This window comes from Silurus meridionalis, chromosome 11, assembly GCF_014805685.1.
Source record: "Silurus meridionalis isolate SWU-2019-XX chromosome 11, ASM1480568v1, whole genome shotgun sequence".
Taxonomy (NCBI): domain Eukaryota; kingdom Metazoa; phylum Chordata; class Actinopteri; order Siluriformes; family Siluridae; genus Silurus; species Silurus meridionalis.
Window position 1 is genome coordinate 14,652,471 of NC_060894.1, and position 21,247 is coordinate 14,673,717.

At 39.6% G+C, this 21,247-nt stretch overlaps 1 protein-coding gene across 3 annotated transcripts in view; it reads left to right on the plus strand.

Moving 5' to 3' along the window:
* The window catches only part of tiam1a (TIAM Rac1 associated GEF 1a), a 56,947-nt gene that overhangs the window by 2,431 nt on the left and 33,269 nt on the right, over positions 1-21,247 (plus strand). For 2 of the 3 annotated variants that reach the window (XM_046860972.1, XM_046860974.1), the window contains exons 2-4: positions 16,885-16,959; positions 17,896-18,796; positions 19,555-20,026. In XM_046860972.1, the coding sequence (XP_046716928.1) occupies positions 17,906-18,796; positions 19,555-20,026 (1,363 nt within the window). In that variant the 5' untranslated portion in view covers positions 16,885-16,959; positions 17,896-17,905. Of the gene's footprint in view, positions 1-16,884; positions 16,960-17,594; positions 17,646-17,895; positions 18,797-19,554; positions 20,027-21,247 lie in introns of all 3 variants that reach the window. The other variant, XM_046860973.1, reaches the window with a different exon arrangement.

Sequence of the window (21,247 nt, forward strand, 5' to 3'; positions counted from 1 at the left end):
GACTGGTGCAAATTGAAAAGCATGTTGAGATAAGGTTAAGGCTAGATTTTTATTTTTCTGACAAACCGGATTGAACAGGCTGTCTAGCGAAATTTTGATGAATGCCAATGCATTAATGTGTATATGTTAATAATTGATTTTTTTTTTTTTGCTCCATGTGATGAAACATGCTTGAACTTTTATAAGAAAAATGAAATAAGGTTTAAAGATGTGCTAACTCGGTTACAGTCAGGGCTGTGTGTAGTGGTTGGGTATAAGTATTATCCAGCTGGTGTAATACAAGGGTCAGTGGAAAAAGCTTGCAAATATAGCAATGTGTGTGTTGTGTGTGAAAGAGACACAGATGCTCTATTCTAAGTGCACAGAAACCCTGAAGCGACTTCACTCAAGCTTTCTGCCCCAGCGGAGAAGGGTGCATTGGGGTGCACTGTGGGGGTGGTAAGAGGTTGTAGTAGCAAGTGAATGTAGGTGTGTGGGTGTGTTTGTGTGAATGAATGAGGGGTTGGATAGTGCGACTTAAATGGGTCGTAGCATTGCCCCAGCATGTCTAACGCACACCTTAATGAAGTCAATGAGAGACCATGCTGTGTATGTCTGTATGAGAGAGAAAGAGACTTTATAGTGACCTAGATTTTCACACTGCTTTTATGCCACAGTCACTCTGTATTATGTTTCCCAACTGCAGATAAATTGACATCCCGAAAGATAGACGTTGATTCTAACTATAAATAATATTTTATACAAATGAACATGCTGCAATCGAATGAAATCGATAACGCAGCCTTTATTATGTTATCTAGTTCAAATTTCCTCCTTTATCCTTTATCTGCTCCATGAATGAATGAGTTGCACGTGTTATTTGCTTCCTTTCCTCCCCTGCTGCTTCCTCCTCTCTTAAGCTAATGTGTGTCTTCCTAATGCCCTGTGTCCCCCCCTGCTTAACTATTAGCATAGGGGTATATAGCTGTTTAAACAAAATCACCCATTGGGGGGAGCAGGAGAGGAGGAAAAGGGGAGGAGGGGGCAAGAGGGAGGGGGTCTAGGAGGATGGGACCCTTTTTTGGGGGGTGGGGTGGGACATTTGAAACAGGACCCACAAATTTGTTTTCTCATTCTTTCCATGCAATGCAATGTCTAATTAATGCCCTCTCTTTGCATCCCTTCACTCGTCCCCCATGTTTCTTTCTTTGTCTTATTCCTCGTGTTTTGAGAAAAGATGGTGGTATGTGAAGTCTATATATATATATCCCCATAGGAACAGCAAAATCTTGACGAAGAATGTGTTACAGACATTCATTTGTACTTTTATTGTAGTATTGTGTGAGTTTTTGTGTGTTCTTCTATTCCACCAGAATCTTGCAATGCTATTTGTCTAGTTTTACTGGTACATACCAGTATAACTATCTGGCAAGGCAGATTCACTCTAAAAGTTTAGAGTAAATGGACAACACACACAGAAGCTGTAATTGCTCTGTTAAAAAGCTATTATAACTGCTGGGATTAGTGCCCTCCTGGGTAGTCCTACATTGACCCAAACAGAGACTGTAACCAATTTCTCTGTCCTCAGCTGAATCATCTTTTTATCAATTTCACACCTAAACACACACATTGGGGTGATTTTTTTCACAATCCAAAAGTAGATTCTGTATTTTTGTCAAAGTGAATATAAAAAATGATTGTGAGTGTTTGTATCAGCAATTGTTTCTTTGTCCGAGTTGCTGTTTTGTGGTTTATATTGGCTGCAAAAGTTTCATTTTGCTTCTGCCAAAGATTTTAGTACATGCATTGAATGTAAAACTTGTCAGATGTCTGTTGACTTATCAATTCGCTACCTAATTAAAATTTATTTTAATACCTTAAAATAAAATCTAGCTCGTCAAGCAGACAACAGTTATTACACAACAAAAGTTGCCTAGTAATTTGTAATATAATGATCTTACATCACCATGAGCCCTTGCTTAGTTTTTCTCACACCCCTTTGTAACAGACTTTGCGTTAGCGAAGACAGGCTCAGGCGAGGAGCTTCAGACAAACAAATGGGCCATGATACTTAGGTGCTATGGCAGTTTGGTGACAGAAGTCAAAGTATGACACTCACAAGAAGCACATAGAAGGGAGAAATGAGGTCTCTGAGTGTGTGAGAGTGTGTGCGTACAGTGAAAAGTGTGCTGATGAGGTTCTTTTCCACTCGGCTGCCTCTCAGTACAATGTGAAATGATGAACTCCAGAGTAAAAGGTATTTAACCCACTCACACATGGGAGTATGTCTGTGATCAAGCAGCCTTCGCTGTCTTTCGTCACAATCATTTTGGTAACCTGTAAAGGAAATCAGATCACTGAATGGAAAGGTTCAAGAGGTAGTCTGTTTTGCTTCTCAGCCTACATGCTTTGAGGCATTCCTATTGTTTGTGCTCATGCACCTTTTTGTATGTGTTTCCCCTTTGGGCTGGATCCTGCTGACATTGGAGAGCCTTTTCTTCCAGTGCATTATGTGTCCTTGCACTGGAACTTGACACAAACCCCCACAGCACTGGGACTGCAGTGGGACATGTGCCTTCCATCCAGCATCCAGCTACCTGATCAAATATTTTACCAAAGTGTCCTGAGGCAAGAGACTGGAAGTCATAAAGGCCACAAAGGCCTATGTTTCAGAACCTGAAGCGGACTTCCTCATTTTCTGCCAGTGGTTTATGCAAATTTTAAAGAACTTCAAAGTTTGATCTCTTTTTTTTTTGCGCATGTAAATTATTATGAAAATCGAATGCCAGATAATTCACTAGGGAGAGAACTTTAGCAGCTGTACCATTGGCAAAAAGGGTTTATATATTTTTTTATGTTACAGTTCTGGATTTAAATATGTATCTTGCTTGGTATTTTATATTAAGTGCTTAAGGCATGTTTGATATAATTTTTTGTTATATTACATCATGGGTTTAGAATTTATATAAACTACCAAAAATATACCAAATGTTTTAGGAACGTTTTCTACTAGCTATCATAAACATTACAACTCTGAGAACTTTTGATTCCTAGAATGTTTAATCAGTCAATCGTTCTTGACTCAAAAATCTTTTTACATATATAAATATTACTGCAACATTTTTAGCTTCAGTAACACAATCCTATTTTCCAATATTGTGTGATAAACATTCTAAGAGTATTGTTGAGTAAATAGATATTGAATTACTATTGTACCTGATTTCCATTACATTACATCCAAACCTTCTTAGAACCCACTGAATAAATAATAAAACTAATGGTACAGAGCTAATGTTCTCTATTAACCAATCACTTCAAACAAATTCACTAACAAATTTATGAGTTTCTTATGAGTGTATATATTTTTGAGTGTGTGCAGACTCTAACCTGTTCTTAATTTGTTGATAAAACCAACAGTGTGTGAATTGCATGTTTTTGGCTGACACATAGCCAGGATCTGTGCCTGCTGTATGAGATCACTGTTTAGAGGTGAAGTGGGAGAGGTGTGCATGTGTGCAATGATGTGTGGGATGCATGGTTTTATATAGAAATGAGAGTGTGAGTGTGAGGAGACCTTCTGTAAACTAGTGGTGTCTATTACATTGTAAGAAATAATGTATTTGCAAGAATATAGTCACTGACAATGTTTATACATCAGCAGTACAGCAAACTTAATACCGTAGTGAATTGTTGTAGTTAAACACACACACACACACACACACACACACACACACACACACACACACACACACACAGATGAACAGATAAGTCTGGCTGCCCTCTCTTCTCCACTGATGTGTAATGTTAGGAGGAGTGTGTTGTGATTCAAACCTACTCTTGGCTCTCGTTGCAGAATGCATTTAAAAGCATGAACCGAAAATGTCTGGCTGCCAAAACAGTTGAAGTTTGTAAGTAAAAACAATATCCTCTGATGGCTGTTGCTATTTAGGAAAAGGTTGCGTCTCTTTAAACAATGGCACACTGGATCTTGTCTTAAATGTTGTCCATAGATGCCACTCTTGAAACTCTTAAAACTCTATAACTCTTTGAACATTTGGCTGTCTCTACGAACATTTGATTTGTGTGTGTGTGTGTGTGTGTGAGAGAGAGAGAGAGAGAGAGAGAGAGAGAGAGAGAGAGAGAGAGAGTGTGTGTGTGTGTGTGTGTGTGTGTGTGTGTGATGTGATGTGTGTGTGTGTGTGGGGGGGGGGACTTCATTGTTTGTGTGTGACATTCTAAGCTTCTCCAGGGCCAAAACAAAAGGTGCAGTCTTACACCTCCTTCTCCGCCTTTTCCTCTCCTTTCTTCTCTTTTACATGCACTTTGTTAGCAGACAGTGCATGTTGACCCAGGTGCAGCAGAACGGGAGAACCCTCATTCCTCCTCTTTAAAATGCTCCCTCCGAACCCTCCGCCCACCCCACCATCTTGTCTGGTCTTGCCAGGGCTTGTATAAACCCAGCCCATCAGCTGTGGAAAATTCTATGATCTGCCCTCAGGTGTGTTAGGTGTGTCTATGTGAACCCCCAACCCCCTTCTGTCAGTCTCGTGAATGAGAGCCTAGTAGCAAAATGTAGGCCTGAAGCTACTACAGTGTGAACTTACGTAAGTGTCTTCCTCAGGTTACTTATGCATGAATACAGGTCCAGTGCACAACTTAGAACAAAAGAGATGAAAATATAATTAAAATAATACACATTTATTTTAGCTAGAATTTTGTCACTGAAGGCATTGGAACTTTAAATTTTCTTCTCTAACTTTGCTTCCTCTCTTGAATCACAGCTCCAGGCCTTCGACATCAATCCTGAACTTGAATTAGTGTCTCTGTGGAGTTTTGCATGTTTTCATTGTGTTTCCTTTGTGCTCTCTGGTCTCCTCCAACTTTATTAACTTGTGTGAATAAGTGTGTGAATGTGTGTACATATTGCCCTGCAATGGGAGGGTGTCCCATCTAGCACAGATTTCCACTCTACACTCTTTGTTCCTATTAAAGGGTCTGGACCCACCACTTATTACCACTTATCGTGGTAGATAAAACGGTTACTTATGATAAATGAATGAATAAATGTTTAAAAACATTGTACGAGGTAGTATCAAAAAGTTTAGAGACTAGCTCTGTTAGCAAGAAAGTACTTTCTTTATCTACGTTTACACACTATCACCTTCAAAATAGTCCCCTTGCACCTCTTGCTCCCAGCGTTCCTGCCACTTCTGGAATGTGTCCTGGAAGTCTTCTTTTCAGAGCATGTCAACATCTTCTGCTGTTCGTGCTGGAACAGGATTGGGCTGGATCTTTGGGAAGAGGGCAAAGTCCAAAGTGAGATGTAGTTTCTGGAGAGAAACTCATGTGGTCAGAATAGCACCAGTTGCACCAGCTCCTGATGTACACACAATGATGTCTTTTGGCACTTTGACTTATGGTCAGTGCTCCCTGTGACTGTGTGTGCAGCCTTGTGCTGCCATCTGCTGGCTTGTTACAAAACTAGTCTCCAAACTTTTAGATTTTCAGTTTTGTTACTGGCAAAAAGTTTCCTGGTGGTCTAGTGGTTAGGATGCGGCGCTCTCACCACTGCGGCCCGGGGTTCGATCCCCGGTCAGGGAACCAACCCCAGCCATTAGGGTTGCACAAGCCTTGGTGCAGGTCCGAAGCCCGGATAAATGGGGAGGGTTGCGTTAGGAAGGGCATCCAGCGTAAAAACATGTGCCAAATCAAACATGCGGATGATCCGCTGTGGGGACCCCTAACAGGAGAAGCCGAAAGAAAGTTTTTAGTTATGTTCCTGGCAAAAATAAATAATAGTTCACTCAAAAATATAAGTATTATTCAGATCCTACTCTAGTAATACCTCATAGGTAGTGTGATTTGTTATATTAGTGAAAAAAGAAGAATTTTATAAACAGAGCAATGCTATGTTTTATTCCCGAAGCATAGTCTAAACTTGCAAGAGATGTATTTTAGGCATGTTTATCTTCTATCAGGTACTGTTTATTATAGAGCAGGTGTTTCAGCACTTGCGTCTTTTTTTGTATCTGAACCTATATTTGGCCTAAATAGAATTTAGAATAACTTGGGAGAAAAAATCAACATCCTTAGATGAGGATACATCAAAACATGCAGCATTAACTCACTAACAAAAAGTTGGCCACCATTTAACCAGATTTATTCTTTTATATCCCAATAACGAACCTTTACTGATTTATTAAAGGTTACTTCAGCCAATTCTGATACTTCTAAGTATTCTGAAGTAAAATAAATTAGTAGTGGCTTGCATTAGCGAGTAACTGCATGTTTTTTTTCTGCTGAATGTGATGTGAAAAGCTGCCTTAGGCATTGTCCTGAGACTGAAGCTAAATCCTATTACTAAAAACTGGCACAGATATAAACTTAAAAAGTCAAAAGTAGAGAAATCTCTTAGTCAGTCTCTGCATTGTTCTTTATTTATGTTTAATTTTTGACAGTATTACTGTTGTTGTGGTTATATAACTGTCTGGATAACATGAATTACAGTAATATTTTTAAAAGCTAGCCTTTTATCCTCTCGCTGATTTGGGTTTGTTATCCAGAGAGCTGCAGTGTGCTGCGTAAACACTCATAATAGCAGCTGATTAAGCTGTGTCTGCATCATTCCCACTCATGGTCTAACTCTGTATAAGACCTGTTCCATTTCTCCACAATTCAATTTTTTTAGGGTGTTTTGAGGTGCGTTTGACATGCTGGCTTAGTAAGCAATGAGGCTTGTAAAAGAAAAAAAAAAAAGAAAATAAATATATGATAATATATATCATTTGATGAAAATGCATTCAAACTAGAATCTCAGTGCTGTTGCCTTTGTTGATGCATTAAACCTGTCAGACGGCTCCCGTGTCTCAGTCGGTGTCTCCCTGTTCGAGTGTGTATCTCTGTGTGTGTATGTGTGTCTCATGCTGCAGGGCTTTGTTCAGGCGTGTCAGTGGGAGAGTGTTAATGATAAGTTCCCTTAGCCAAACTGCTTCTCGCTGAACAGCCGAAGGGCCCATCTGTGCTCCCACTGCAATTCCCCCCAACACACACCGTGTGCACTCTTCCTCTCCTGCATATCATCACTCTATCACTCTCAAAATCAGAGGACAGAAATAATCCCCATTCTCACACCATTTCTCCCTACTTCACTGCCTGCAACCAGGTAATCGTCATCTAGTCATGTGTGTGTAAAAACACAGTAGGTGAATGTTCGTGCAAGGGATGTAGATATGGCTTTTACTAAACTAGGCATATTCAGAAATACTTTCAAAGCAGCTTTACACAAGTCAGGCATAGAATTAGATCAAACTATTTGGCACGATCAGTTACAGAAAACAGAATTAAGCTTTGCATAGACATGCAGCAGAAAATAACCACCAAAAGGCACAGCATTTAAAAGTTGATTTAGATCTAAAGAATGAGGCTTTTCAGTACACAGACTGCACATTGACAGCACAAGGACCTAAAACAGACCTTAAATCTAGGTATCAGATTGTGAACCCATTAATTTAATTCTCTGTAGCTTAGTCTTAGTGATGGACTTTTAGCTGATGAGTTCTTGTCATAGAAAGAAGCCTATTTAACAATTGAATTGTGTCCTTTGTTGTGTTTATCTCTTTATAATACTAACAATAGTGTAATACTGGGCATACAACAATATAATTCTAAACACCATAAGTACTATAAATACATTTCATTTGTTTCTTGCCTTTAATATATATATATATATATATATATATATATATATATATATATATATATATATATATATATATATATATATATATAATATTTAATATTTAATATTTGCATAGGCCATTAGCATTTACTATTTGCATAAGTCATTAGATAAAGCAATAAAGAATGCATACAATTGTAACTACTAAATTGTGCAGTGTGTGGCAGCTTTGTGACTGGTTCGATTTTGAACTCAAGCCATCCCAGTAGGTAGACTGGCCTTATATAAATTGCAATAGGTCTTAATGAGTGTGTGCATGGTACCATGTGATAGACTAGTATGACAGAGTTCCTTGGGTCAAGCTTAATGCCTGTCATTATGAGCACTAAGGGAGCAGGGAGCCATGCAGTTTAATCTATGGTAAGCCCACGACTGGAGAGGTCACCTGATGAGTCTGACTTTGAAGTGCCTGCAGTTCAGTTGAATCCTAAACCCCTCAGAGGGAATATAAATCAGAGATACAAGAGTAAAGATGGGCTAGAGTGCCGAGAAGTATGTTTAAAATGCTTCTTTTACTGAATGAGCACACAGGAATTTGACATATTAGTGCAAAGATATTTAATTTTCTATATGTGACCTATGCATAAATATACTCTATTACTAAAACCCACTAAAATGTATGATTCACCATAATGTTCACGTTTCATAACGGTAAGAACTGTGAATCCAGATTCTGTAACAGGATTGTTGGGATACACACAGAAACATGCAATAAGCAAAGTCACACATTAATCGGCACACATTTACACCTAACTGGCAAAGTCATTCCACTGATTTGCTTGATTTTGGGAGATGGGAGGAAACTGAAGAACACCGGAGTGCATGTAACATTTCACATACACAAACTGAGCTCAATAATTTATTTTGATACTGGTGATACTAGCTAATGGTTGTTGTTCACATCTGATATTAATAAGAGGTCAATGAGAGTGTACGATGACATGCATGGCTTTGAAGCAGTGCATGTGCAGACATGGAGGAGGTAGGAGTCTGCTGGTTTTATTAGGAGAAATGGACAGTTAGTGTATAGAAACCACCCTAGACCCCCCTAGTCACTATATCAAAATTCTTTAACCCGGTCCACATGCTAATGGTTTGGATTCGCTTCAATGCAAGTTTTATTTACAACAAAGATGACACAGGCTAATGCTTAGTAATCTGTAATGATAAAAGCCTTTGTGTTGCCTCATGTGGTATGTACACTCAGCAAAATCCCCAATGTTTATTTAAGATGAAATTAAATTGGGCAAGACTGTGGACTGTATACCCAAACAAATTGAATATACTATTAACATGTGTAGCTTGTATTAGGATGGAATTTCTTCTCCACATCTCCAAGCTAGAATATTGTCTACTTAAGCTGGTCTTAGATTTGGTGTGTCATACACATACCACCTAGTTCACTCAGATTAATCATCTTCGGTTCCAGTTGATTCAAGATGGAAATGTTGTGGTGGCGTTGTGCCATACATAGAGTTTGCCAGTCAATGAGGCTTGAATAGGGAAAATGGAAACATTAATTCACCAGAACCAGCGCTGATAAGCTTGCTGTGAACGAGCCAAGACTTGAGATACTGGAAGCTCTCTCTTTCACTCTCTCTCTCTCTCGCTCTCGCTCTCTCTCTCTCTATCTCTATCTCTATCTCTCTCTCCCCTTCTTTCTTTTTCTCTTTTGCTCAACTTCTCTCCCTTAACCCCATCTTTTCTTGTCAGCTTTGGGATTTTAGCTGTTCTCATCTTTACTCTAAGCTTTGCTAAGAACAATGACTCTCCATACTCCTCCCTATTCCAAGGCTTTTGCTTAAGTTGGGAATCCGACGAGGAATGTGGGAAGCACACAAACCTGAAGGCTTTAGGTGTAACAGAGATTTAGAAGTGAAACCAGATAGTGTGAGACTGCCTGTGATTGTTACGTGAACAGTCAGAAATGTTCCACTTTTCTTACCCAAAGCCCACCTTTAATAGCAATATTATTACCAATATAATTTATTCACTGATAGTATTGCAATTGCAATGTACTCTTTAAAAGGGAGTGCACCCTCTTAAAAAAAAAGTGCAACATATTTAAGGGAACTTGCCACACCTTCTTCCTCTTGCTTTATTTCCCATGCCGGTACAGTTTAGTATTTTACAACTTTCACAATCTTAATCAGAGTGCACCACACCCACACCCTCACCCACAACAGCGATTTGCTAAACGTTACGGCCTGACAGTAAAATAGCAGAAGATTGATGAGTCATCTCACCAATGTTGTTTGAGGTGCCGGAGAATGGCAGTGACGTTGTGTATACACAGCACTGAAAAGATCGGGTTTGTGTGTGTTTGGATAGTTTCAGGTTAATGCTGGCAACAAGGTTAAATGCTCAAATATATGCATTCAAACTGCCTGGCTTTCACCTACTGTGTTTTTACCCCAAATTCTATTCAAACACACTTTAATTTTTTTATCATTGCATTTTTCATTTTCACTGTTTAACAAGTGGGATCATAAAAGTATATTATGAATGGATAAAACAGGTGACAGAGAGATAGGCAGCTATAGCAGGAACGACTATGTTTTCTCATGTTGGGGCAGGTTTGGCTAAAGGGAAACTGCACCTCGTTGGAGTTTAGGAAACAAAAGAGCCGGTGCTGTCACAAACAGAGAAAGGAAAGAAGACGTTAGAACAGAAGGAATTAAAACCTGATACCTGTGAGCTCTGGGGGCATGTGCGTACGCGCATGCGTGCGCATGTGTGTGTGTGCAGAGGAGGTGAAATGATAAATGTCGTTTGGGGGGGATTGTGGCAGGAGCAGTTGGTGTGTACCCTGTTCTTTTTAGGTCGTCAATGCAACAGACAAAGCATATAATGTTCGGGTGTTTAAAAAGCCAAACCTCTCATTTATTTTGTTTCTAACGTTATTATGCAGGAATTTCTAGATTCTGGACAAAAATTGCATTTGAATTGGGATTTCTTTCTAAGTATAATCCGATGGACTGGGCATATGTAGGTAAACTTTGCATCAGACATTCTAAAAATTCCAATGTATTCAAAAATATGTTCAATTCCTTTCCTATCATATCAACCTGTTTGGATCGAAATGAATACATATGTAGTGATATTATGTTGCCTGGTGTATATAATTTTAGAGATTTTTATATTTTATTTTATTGAGATTTTATTCTAAGTTCAGAAAAATATACTGGAAACATGATTGAGAATGTTAAGTCACATCAAAGGCTTGGGAATCCATGAAATTACAGAGCAACAAAGGAGCTTTGAGGATGGATTTAGACTTTACATAATGTCAACAATCTGCTACAATGACTCAGGTCTGCAGTTTGCATTTGATCACTTATCACTGCACACCTCAACATTGTTTAACTGTAATAATTGGACATTTGGTGCCACCCAGATGAGGTTGGGTTCCCTCTTGATTCTGGTTTCTCTTAAGATTATTTCCTTATGCTATATCAGGGAGTTTTCTTACCACAGTCGCCACCGGCTCACTCATTAGGGACAAACTTACAATAATAAAAACAATCTTATTCATTCTTTCGTACCATATTCTCTCTAAAGCTGCTTCGAGAAAATGTCCATTGTTAAAAGCGCTATACAAATAAAAATTAATTGAATTAAAATAAAATAGAAAAGGATTCAGTATAATAATCTACTGTAGGTCAAAGTAATGGTATGCATATGATACGGAGGTGATTTATGTTGGTCACAATTGCGTTAAAATATCCTAATCTTTGTGTTTTAATGTGCGATTATAATGGCGCAAATTAGTGCCAAATTTGTGAAAGTAACAACCAGTAATGCATGCATATTTCTTCAAGATTTAAATTGGTTTAACCTCAACAAATGATAGCAGATGAGCTTTACTTCCCAATACATTAACACAATGTGTAGTCTTTAATGACTCAGCACTATAACATGCAGCCATGTGCGTCCTGATCGTCATTTTGTCTCTGCTCCCTCAATTAGACTAAAAGTGCCTTGCTTTGTACAGACCCTGAATTACTGACTCCAGCTGAGAGAACAAAAGAACACCCAGTCTCTCTCTCTCTCTGTCTATCTTTCTTCCCACTGTTTTCTCTTTCTTCTGTACTAGTGGGCTTAGGGGAGTTCTCTAGCCCCACTCATTGCCTGGGGCCTTAAGCAGAGCAACTCAAAACGAAAGCCTAAGCACTTGACTAACTGGAGCTGAAGTAGATGTGGGAATATGCAGTTCCGTCTACATCTTCATCTCCCCCACAGCAATTCTTCCTCTGTCGTTTGGGCTTTTTTTCTTTTATTATAATAACTGTGAGTTTGCAGCTTTTCCCTGGCTGCTAAGAAACCTGTCTGAATGATTCATATCCAGGGCTGTTGCTAATTTGTTTATTTCCATGCAGTTGAATGTGAGGCAACTACAGGATGTAAGGGAACATTTAGGGAAGAGTACTGAAGAGTCTCTATTTTTGGCTAAGTCTGTATTGATCCGAGGTTGCAGCTGGAGTGCAGAGGTACTATGAGGAGGAATGAAGAGCTGGAGGGAAACATTGACCTCCACTCGAGCTGGGGAGGGGCAGGGATGACCTCGTCTCAAACCCCCCCCTTACATTACTCCACATGGAGTCTATTCTGCTCACAAAATATGCCATCAGATACGGGGGAGGGGCTGCTGGAGTCATTCATTTCCATTATCCCATTATCCTGCGCTCTTTCTCCCCACAGCCTGTAGAAGCAGACTGCTGAATTTTGAGTCGGGTGATCATCATGTTCCCTTGAAATGGAACCAGAGAAAGAAAAGGGGGAGGCAGAGGCTTTGCCGAAACAACAAATGACTTGTTACTGATGACGCATTTCATTTTAATTATAAATGTGCAATGCTTTCTTTTTCTTCGTGTTGTATAAGGATGATCTGGGTGGATTCCGGTTTGTTCTTCCTTGATAGGAAGGAAAGGAGGCTGATTCAGTGTGTGATGACATACTCTACAGCTCTGGTGCATTTCTGTAGGAGGTGGTAATATGTGTCTATGTCTGTTTGTGTGTGTGTGTGTGTGTGTGTGTGTGTGTGTGTGTGTGTGTGTGTGTTAATAGCAGACTTCAGATCAGCACCTCCTACACTATAAGCAGGAGGTAGGCCTCCTACTATGTGCCTGATATTAAAGTTTCAGAAAGCTACTTCATGGCTGTTTTCAGGAAAGGTAGCATACATAGCAAGCTGTCATGAAAACAGAAGATTTCTCTTTCTCTGCTTTTCTCTCTTATCCTTTTTACATTCTTCTTTTCTTCGCTACAGAGCTCAGTTCAGGATTGAAGCTGACACGTTTGCCCTATTCAGACTTGATAATAGAATCCGTCTCGGATGATCGGATCACAGACAGACAGCACTAAATATAGGTATGAACAGAGTCAATTGCATCATGTGATTCAATCACTCAGACCTGTAGTTATCGTTGTCCGATTTTGATCTGATCATCCGAGACAGACAACCACCTCTCATATTCACACCTGGTATTTTCCGGCTCATTAATAAATGTTTTCAGGGAAACTTTTTTTTTTTTAAAACAGATATAAAATCAGGACCCCCCATGCCAGATTACCAAACGCTAGCCCTTATCAAACGATGAAGTAAAATCAAGTGTTTATTTGTAGATGTTGAATGCCATTTCCTCATTAAATAGTCGGCACTCATATCGGCTGATAAAAGCTTTGCACACGCTGTCAGCTTTGTTGCCTTTCATGTAACTTTTGTTCATCTAATCACCTTTCATGTACTTAAAATAAATGCAGACGGAAACAACAAGCAAAATGAGAGGAAAATATAACCTAAATAAAGCTTTAATTTAGTCACTGCATAGCAAGAGCGTGCCCACACAAGCAGTCCTTATTAGCAACTCTAATAAACCTTGCACAGGGATTAATACTCAAATATACTGTATACAATTACACTGTGTGCCTTTTTCTATAAACAGCCTATTTTAGAATGGGCATTTCAGGAGTGTAAAGCTTTTTTCTAGAGATATCTTGTTTTCTGACAATTTAGTGTGCTCACAAGTTTAGTGTGCTCACATCTGGCATTTGTCTACAACGGTCCACAAATCTTGAACATTGATATTTGATGGCTTTAAACATACAGATAAACTCAAAATATTATCCTTCAGCACCTTATATTGGAGCCCAGTCTCACAGCATTTTGTGTGATATAGTCACAAAATGTAATCTATTGATATATTTTTCTTTCTGCCACTGGGTTCCACAGACACTGTATTGTTTTTTTCTCATTCTCACGCTTTTCAACATTCCATCCAGTCAAAATACAATAAATATATTCTGCGGTTAAAAGGAGACTGTGTTAATTAGATACACACACATTTATTACAGTATAACCCTTCCCGTAACCCTACCCGTAACCCTATTTTTTCTGCCTTATTCTCTGATAAAAATGGGGGGAAAAGATTACATTTGGCATTTCTGTCAGCATTACCTATGATCCTCAGCCTCCATTGCTATGGAGACAGAGCCAGACGGAGCCTGTTGTGCTGAGTGACACAAAAAAGAGAGAAATTCGTGTCCATGAACACGAATCAATAGATAACATTTTGTGACTATATCATGAAATGCTGTGAGTTTGTGTTGAATATTGCTATTATTATCACTGCATAAAAAAGAACAGCATTTTGTAAATATTGAACATTATATTATACTGTTAATTATATTATAAATAAATATTATAACAGTATATTATACTATTTTTTTTTTGTTTGTTTAAGTGAAGAAACAAAGAGAATTTGTGTCATGGCTTAAGCACAGGGCATGTTTTATTTAGTTATACGTACATTTTCTTCTTGCTAGTGTGATGCAAACATGACTAGGAGTTGTATTTATAGCCAGTATTTCCTGGTATGCAGAAAATTAGCTACAGTGGAACAGGAACTAAAAACGTGTATATAAATAAAATGCTTATATATATATATATATATATATATATATATATATATATATATATATATATATATATATATATATATATATACACACACACACACACACACTTTGCTTTCAAGGCTTAAAAGGCTAACTCTAATATACTAAATTCCTTCTTTTTTGTCACTACTACGCTTTTTGTAAATTATTTTTTTGTAAGAACCTCTGGCAGGATAGTGAGATTTGTAACACGTTTTTGTTGTTTGATCGCACCAGAGGGACACAGCAACCTAACAGGGAATTGAGAAGTTTGAGAAAGAGAATAGTGAGAGACTTCATGTGGTTCACCTAGCATTATGTCTCTTGTTTAGTGAAATTAATATGATATTTATATGTTAAATTGTCATTTCATTTAATTACTAAACTCTATTAGACTTTTTTTTATTTTTTATAAAAGGCTTCGGTGAGATATTTGATCTTTCTGACTCATATGCAAAATGATCTGCATCAAATAACATCAGTAAAACCCTGGAGGCAAACAGAATTAGATAAGATCAGAAGGCAGGTTAAACTATAGAGATAAGGAAATGAAAAGGGGGCTGGCTTTGTGGTACAGGATTATCCTCAAATATATTCATGAATTCCTAGGAACATCATACCTATGTGTTTCACTGGATTAAACACAAGGGGGCGGTTGTTTTAGTTAACAAAGGAATTACTGCGACAAATGACAACGTTGATCAGTCTGTTGGTTTTCCTTGGAGATCTGGTTGAGATCTTCATCTATTTTGTTGGATATTTCTTCAGCTGTTGTGACAGATGAGCAAAGACAGTAGGAAAAGAAGAGCTGTAGAGGAAATGACACAGAGGTGATGAAAAGAGAAGAGGTCGGAAAAGAAGAGTAGAGTGCTGCAGGGGGAAGAAAAGGGGGCCAACTCAAATCTGTGTAAGGCTACAGCAAGGTTGTCTATTTCAGACAAACATAAAATAACACACACCACACATGCATACAGAGAGAGAGAGAGAGAGAGAGAGAGAGAGAAAGAGAATCAGACTCTACATGGAAGAAAAGCTGTTCATGGATCCTTGATGTTCTTTCTCTCTCTCTCTCTCTCTCTCTCTCTCTCTCTCTCTCTCTCTCTCTCTCTTTCTCTTTCTCTCTCTCTCACACTGTTTTTTTTGTCTCTCTACTCTCGTGCTGTCTCTCCCCTTCTATCTCCTTCACACTCTCTCAATTAGTGACAGAGGAATAGAACATGATCCAGACTACATCCCATCCCACTAAACACATTCATTTCTTCCGTGGGAAACACTGAATACCCCATAGACAGTACATTCTCTTATCAGCATGAACAAACTACAACCTCTGCTTTTTACTTTTTTCCCTTTACTATTAAGGTTCAAAAGTTTGGCTAACAATTAAGTACTTTTCACATTTTATTTAAGTTCTGCAGCACTATGTTGGATTTAGTCAGAGTTGTTTGTGGACTAATTTTATATAATCTATTTCTAGGCAGTTTATTAAACTTGATAACACATTTCAGAGGGCAGAATATGACTCAGAATCTTAGCCCAGAATCTTTTTGATATATAGAAAGAGTTGTATAGAGTTTATTCAGAAAAGTAAAAATGTAAAAAAGCTCTACCGCTGGGAATTCCTTGTTGAGCAAAAAAAATCAAAAGACTGTACAAAAACTCCAAAGAGGAAGAAAATCCTAGGTGATCAGCAGCTTTTAAAGGTTTCCCTCAAGTTAGAAATAATTGAATAATTGCATGAATGCGCAGGTGTACAGCTGCTCCTGATAAAGTAAATTGTAAGTGTATCTGGATCCTGTATTTGTGCATATGTATACATGCAGGTGTGTACGTACGTATTTAAATTTGGACTTAATATTTGACATATTTTTATTGATTGTATGCAATACATGCCGCACATGCATGACATTGACCCCTTGTTTGTTATTATTGCCTTCTGCAAAATGATTAGGTCATGCTGGCAGTGTTGCAATTTAGTTTTTTTGTTGAATACTGCAGCTGCTTCACTATAATTTTAAATAAAATATTAAATAGCTTTAATGTTGTTCTTCCCAGTCAAAACTAAAAAAATGTGTGCTCTTTTGTGTGTGCATGTGTGTGTGTTTGCTTCCATATTTCATATTCAAGTGTAATATTCAGAAAGAAAAGACCATTTATTGTTAAAAAAAAAAAAAACCAATAAATTTTCAAGTAATGCAAGCAAGATTGTTTTATCTGTTTTCTTTGTCCCACAGACCCATTGCATGATAGAATATGAAGGATGTGAACAGTGTCATCCCCCAGTGATGCCAGTGATGAGTTCAAATAAGGTAATGCAGTCACTTTTATACAAAAGGAGCAATCACACTAGCCCTGAAACACCAACCCTGTTTCAATTGTTCGATGCAGAAGGTATTAAAATTGCTAATGACCAATCAGCCAGTACTTGTTTTATTATTAATGGCTGTAAGCATTTACATTAATGCCATTTTGGCAGACGGCCTTATCCAGAGCAACTTACATTTATCTCATTCATACAACTGAGCGGCTATGGGGTTAAGGGCGTTGCTCAGAGGCCCAGGAGTGGCAGCTTTGTGTGGCTGGGATTTGATCTCAACTTTTGAATCCAAAGCCCAACACCTTAACTACTAAGCTACCACGACTCTGTCCCCTCCTTTTTTTCAACAGTGCATTTTGATAATCTGTGTTTTGTTTTTTTTGTTCGAAATTGTAACCGTGGTATGCACACAGCAGCAAAGGCATCTGCTGATGAATTAATTTTATGCTTATAAAACAAGTATATGTGGAAAGATTATTATTATAATGTTGCTAAAGTGGGATGTAAGTAAGCTGTACTCTATGTTCTCTGTGTCAGAGACATTTTTGGTCTTTAAGACTCGCATGAACTCTGCATCTCTTTCACTTTCTGATGGCTCTGTGTGTGTGCATGTGTGTGTGTTTGTAGATGTTAAGAGTTCTTTTGCCTTCCACTGAATTTCACCTCAGCAGGTACATTGTGAGTACACATGCTCTGACAAAGCATTCCCTTTAAATGTGGTACATAGTGCATTGACTTACTTGTATGTCATTCGTAACACTGTGGGAGGACTGTACAGTTTGCTTGTCAATCAGGTTTGAGTGCTTGAGAGCTAATGTGTTGCTGAGGAAGCTTAGTTCTCGGAACAACACCTTCGTTTTAAAGACAGCTTTAATAGTACGATATGTGCTAAAATTGCTAATGGTAGCTTGCTTCTTGTCTGTCTCAGCTGCAAAACCATGGGAAATATAGAGAGCCAGAATGGAGACCACAGCTTATACTTTGAAACTGAAAACCATCTATCACACAAGCACATGTCACACTCCCTGCGGATCTCCAATAAGCATTCACGGCGCCCACACAACATTTCGTCTGGTATAACGGAGCACCATGGTTCAGAAGCCAGCACCAGATCAAGCAGCACTCCTAGCATCCCTCAGTCACTGAGCGAAAATGGCTTGGAGCCCTTTAATGAGACAGATGCACTGAGCGGACACGTTTGGGTGGAGCCGGTTGGCGTAAACCTGAGGCCGATATCATTTCATGACCAGACTGGCAAACAGAGTACCACACCAGGATCTGAAGATGGAGGGGAAACAGTAGTGGATGATGGACAAGATGATAATGGCCTCGTTGAGACAGAAAATAGACACATGGAGAAAGTAAATGATCGACCTGGTGAAGGCGGAAGCTTAAAGAACAAGAAGCGCTCCAAATCGGCGGACATGTGGCGGGAAGACTCGCTTGAGTTCTCACTGTCGGACCTCAGCCAGGAACAGTTGACTAGCACAGAGGAGATTGTTCACAACACTGAGCCTGAAAATGAAAAATTAAACAGAGGACACGAGGGACACACTGGTGAGAGGACTAATTCTTTAGATGAGCTGTGCACCCAGAAAACATCCACAAACCGGGGCTCTAGGAATCGCTACAAATACAGGCGAGAAAGCAAAAGGTCACCAGTAGGGAAGATAACCAATAGTATGCTGTCACCAGGGGAGGAAGAAGGCAGTGGATATGGAGCATACACATTGCCCTGCAGACGCTCTCATTGCCTTTCTGAAAGGCCTCCCAATCAACAGGGGGCACTGTGCTCCAGCATGCAAGGACGTCGTGCCCAGACTTCGCACGTAAGTACCTCAGAATACATATTACTTCTTACCAACACTATGTACAATGGTTCTCTTGATAATGTTGGATTATCCATAATGTTGGATCAGACCACAAGCTTGCTGTTCTTCACCCACTATTATAAAGTTTAATGATCTAGAAATAATGCTGTGTTCATTGAATGTCTAATGTAATTGTAAGTGTAATATGCTCCAGTTCCTAGACTTTATAATCAAGACTAAATGTTAAATATTGATGTAGAGAGGAGTAAACTGACCATAACATAATTCCATAATGGATTCCAATAACAACATTCTGCCTTCCACATATCCGCTTTCCATTGCACTTTTCTCAGGTTCAAAGACCACCATTGACCTTAATCATCCATTTTTTTAATTCTCTGCAATAGTGAATCTGTAGTTCGAGAAGGCAATGTAGATTGAAATGTTTTTTTTTTTTTGGACGGATGAAGGTGGTAGCTTTCTAAAAAACTTCTATTTGGAACCGTTTCACTGTAGCAAGCTAAACGTTTTCAGGTTCCAACAAAGGTGCATCCAAACAGCATTATATCAGACAAAGACAAGTCCAAGACACACACCATTTGGGACAATAAAGTCTTAAACAGTCAAGACCAGCACTAAAGGCAAATATTTACTTTACGAGAGAGTTGGGGTCCAAGAGACCAAACTCAGGTATAGTGGTCTAGTTATCAGGACACCAAGTACAACCAAGCAAAAATTGTGTTTAAAAGGGACTAAAACCTTAATGTTGCTTACAGGACATCACAGCAGGAGAGGACAGTGAATATGGAGACAGTGGCATTGATGGTGTGACTGTTGATGCTAAACCCCAGTCACGTCGCTGCAAGGCCATGTCAGCGTCTTTCTCTGTGTACTCTGCAGCCAGTGCTAGAAGCAGTAGTGGTAGCAGCAGTGGAGGAGGAGGGGACCGTGAACGAAGGCTGGGTGAAGGTCAAGGAGTGTATGAGAACTTTCGGCAGGAGCTTGAGTTAAACTCACGACAGACATTTGAAAGCCTTGAGGAGGCAGGCTCAGCTGTCAGTGATGAAAGAAGCAGTGGCACAGCAAGTTCGGCCTTCTTGTCGGAGGCACTGTTTCTTGAGACAACGCAGGGTACTGTACGCAAGGCAGGTGCACTGGCTGTAAAGAACTTCTTGGTGCATAAGAAGAATAAGAAGGTGGAGCCGGCAACCAAGCGGAAGTGGAAGCACTACTGGGTATCATTGAAAGGTAAGAACACTGATTGTCTTTAAATGGCACCCTGTTGTGATGCTGTGAACATTTATCATGATTAGTCATGAACGTGTTTGATTCCCGGTCAGGGAACCATCCCCAGCCACTCTCAGGGTTGCATTAGGAAGGGCATCCAGCGTAAAAACATGTGCCAAATCAAACGTGCGGAGGATCCGCTGTGGCGACCCCTAACGGGAGAAGCCGAAAGAAAGTTTTTTTAGTCATGAACGTGTTAATAAGTTATATAAACTTAACTTAGTTAAGCTGCTTAGTTAATAGTAGTTGGTTGAATTTGGGTTGTCCTGTTAACCCACAAGTTTGTTTTAAATGCATGTGGTTACTTTGTTCTCTATAAAGATCTTATCTTCTCACCCATTAAGTATAATAGAAATTTACAGTCTTCTAGTATCCTCAGACCACAAAGACAAAACACCTCCCAACCGGGTTGGGCCAATCGGGAAGTTAACTGGATTTAACTAATGGTTCTCACACCATATAGTGAACAGGCATCATGTTGCGATATACAACCTCCTTGTGGAGGGAGTTCTTGACTGGAGAATCCTCTCTACAACCTCGGCTGAGAGACCAGAGGCTAAAAGCTGTGCTCCCTTAGGTGCCACAGCTTCACAACTCTGGGCGGGGGTGAAATAGAGTGCCCCCTGCCTGAGAGAGGAGATCCCGCCTGAGAGGAATCTCCCAGAGAGGGTGTTCGATAAGGGCTACCAGGTCTGCAAACCATGGCTGGCCTGGCCAGCAAGGGGCTACCAGACGAAGACGGACACCATACCGGCAAACTCTCTACAGAACTCCTGGGAGCAGCACAACAGGGGGGAAAGCATACAGGCATAGCCTCAGCCACGCCTGCACCATGCTGTCCAGTCTGAGAGTAGCTGGGTGAGTGAGGGAAAACCAGAGGGGACAGGGAGCTTCCAACATGGGGCCCTGTGAAAGGAACCCAGGTTTCCTCTATATTTCTAAGGCCTGTAAGGCTCGCCACGTGACCTTGATTGTGCGGAGCGGGTTGCCCTTCCAGGAAAACCCTTTCGTCCTGAGCCACCACTGCAGGCGTCTCATGTGCAGGAAGCCAAGCAGTTCTACATTTAATGTAGCTGCCATCAGACCCAGCAGTCTTTGAAACTGCTTCACAGTGAATGACAGGCCTTCTCTCACTCTCTTTATGGCCGTGAGGATCAACTCGATCTGAGCAGGAGAGTCTAA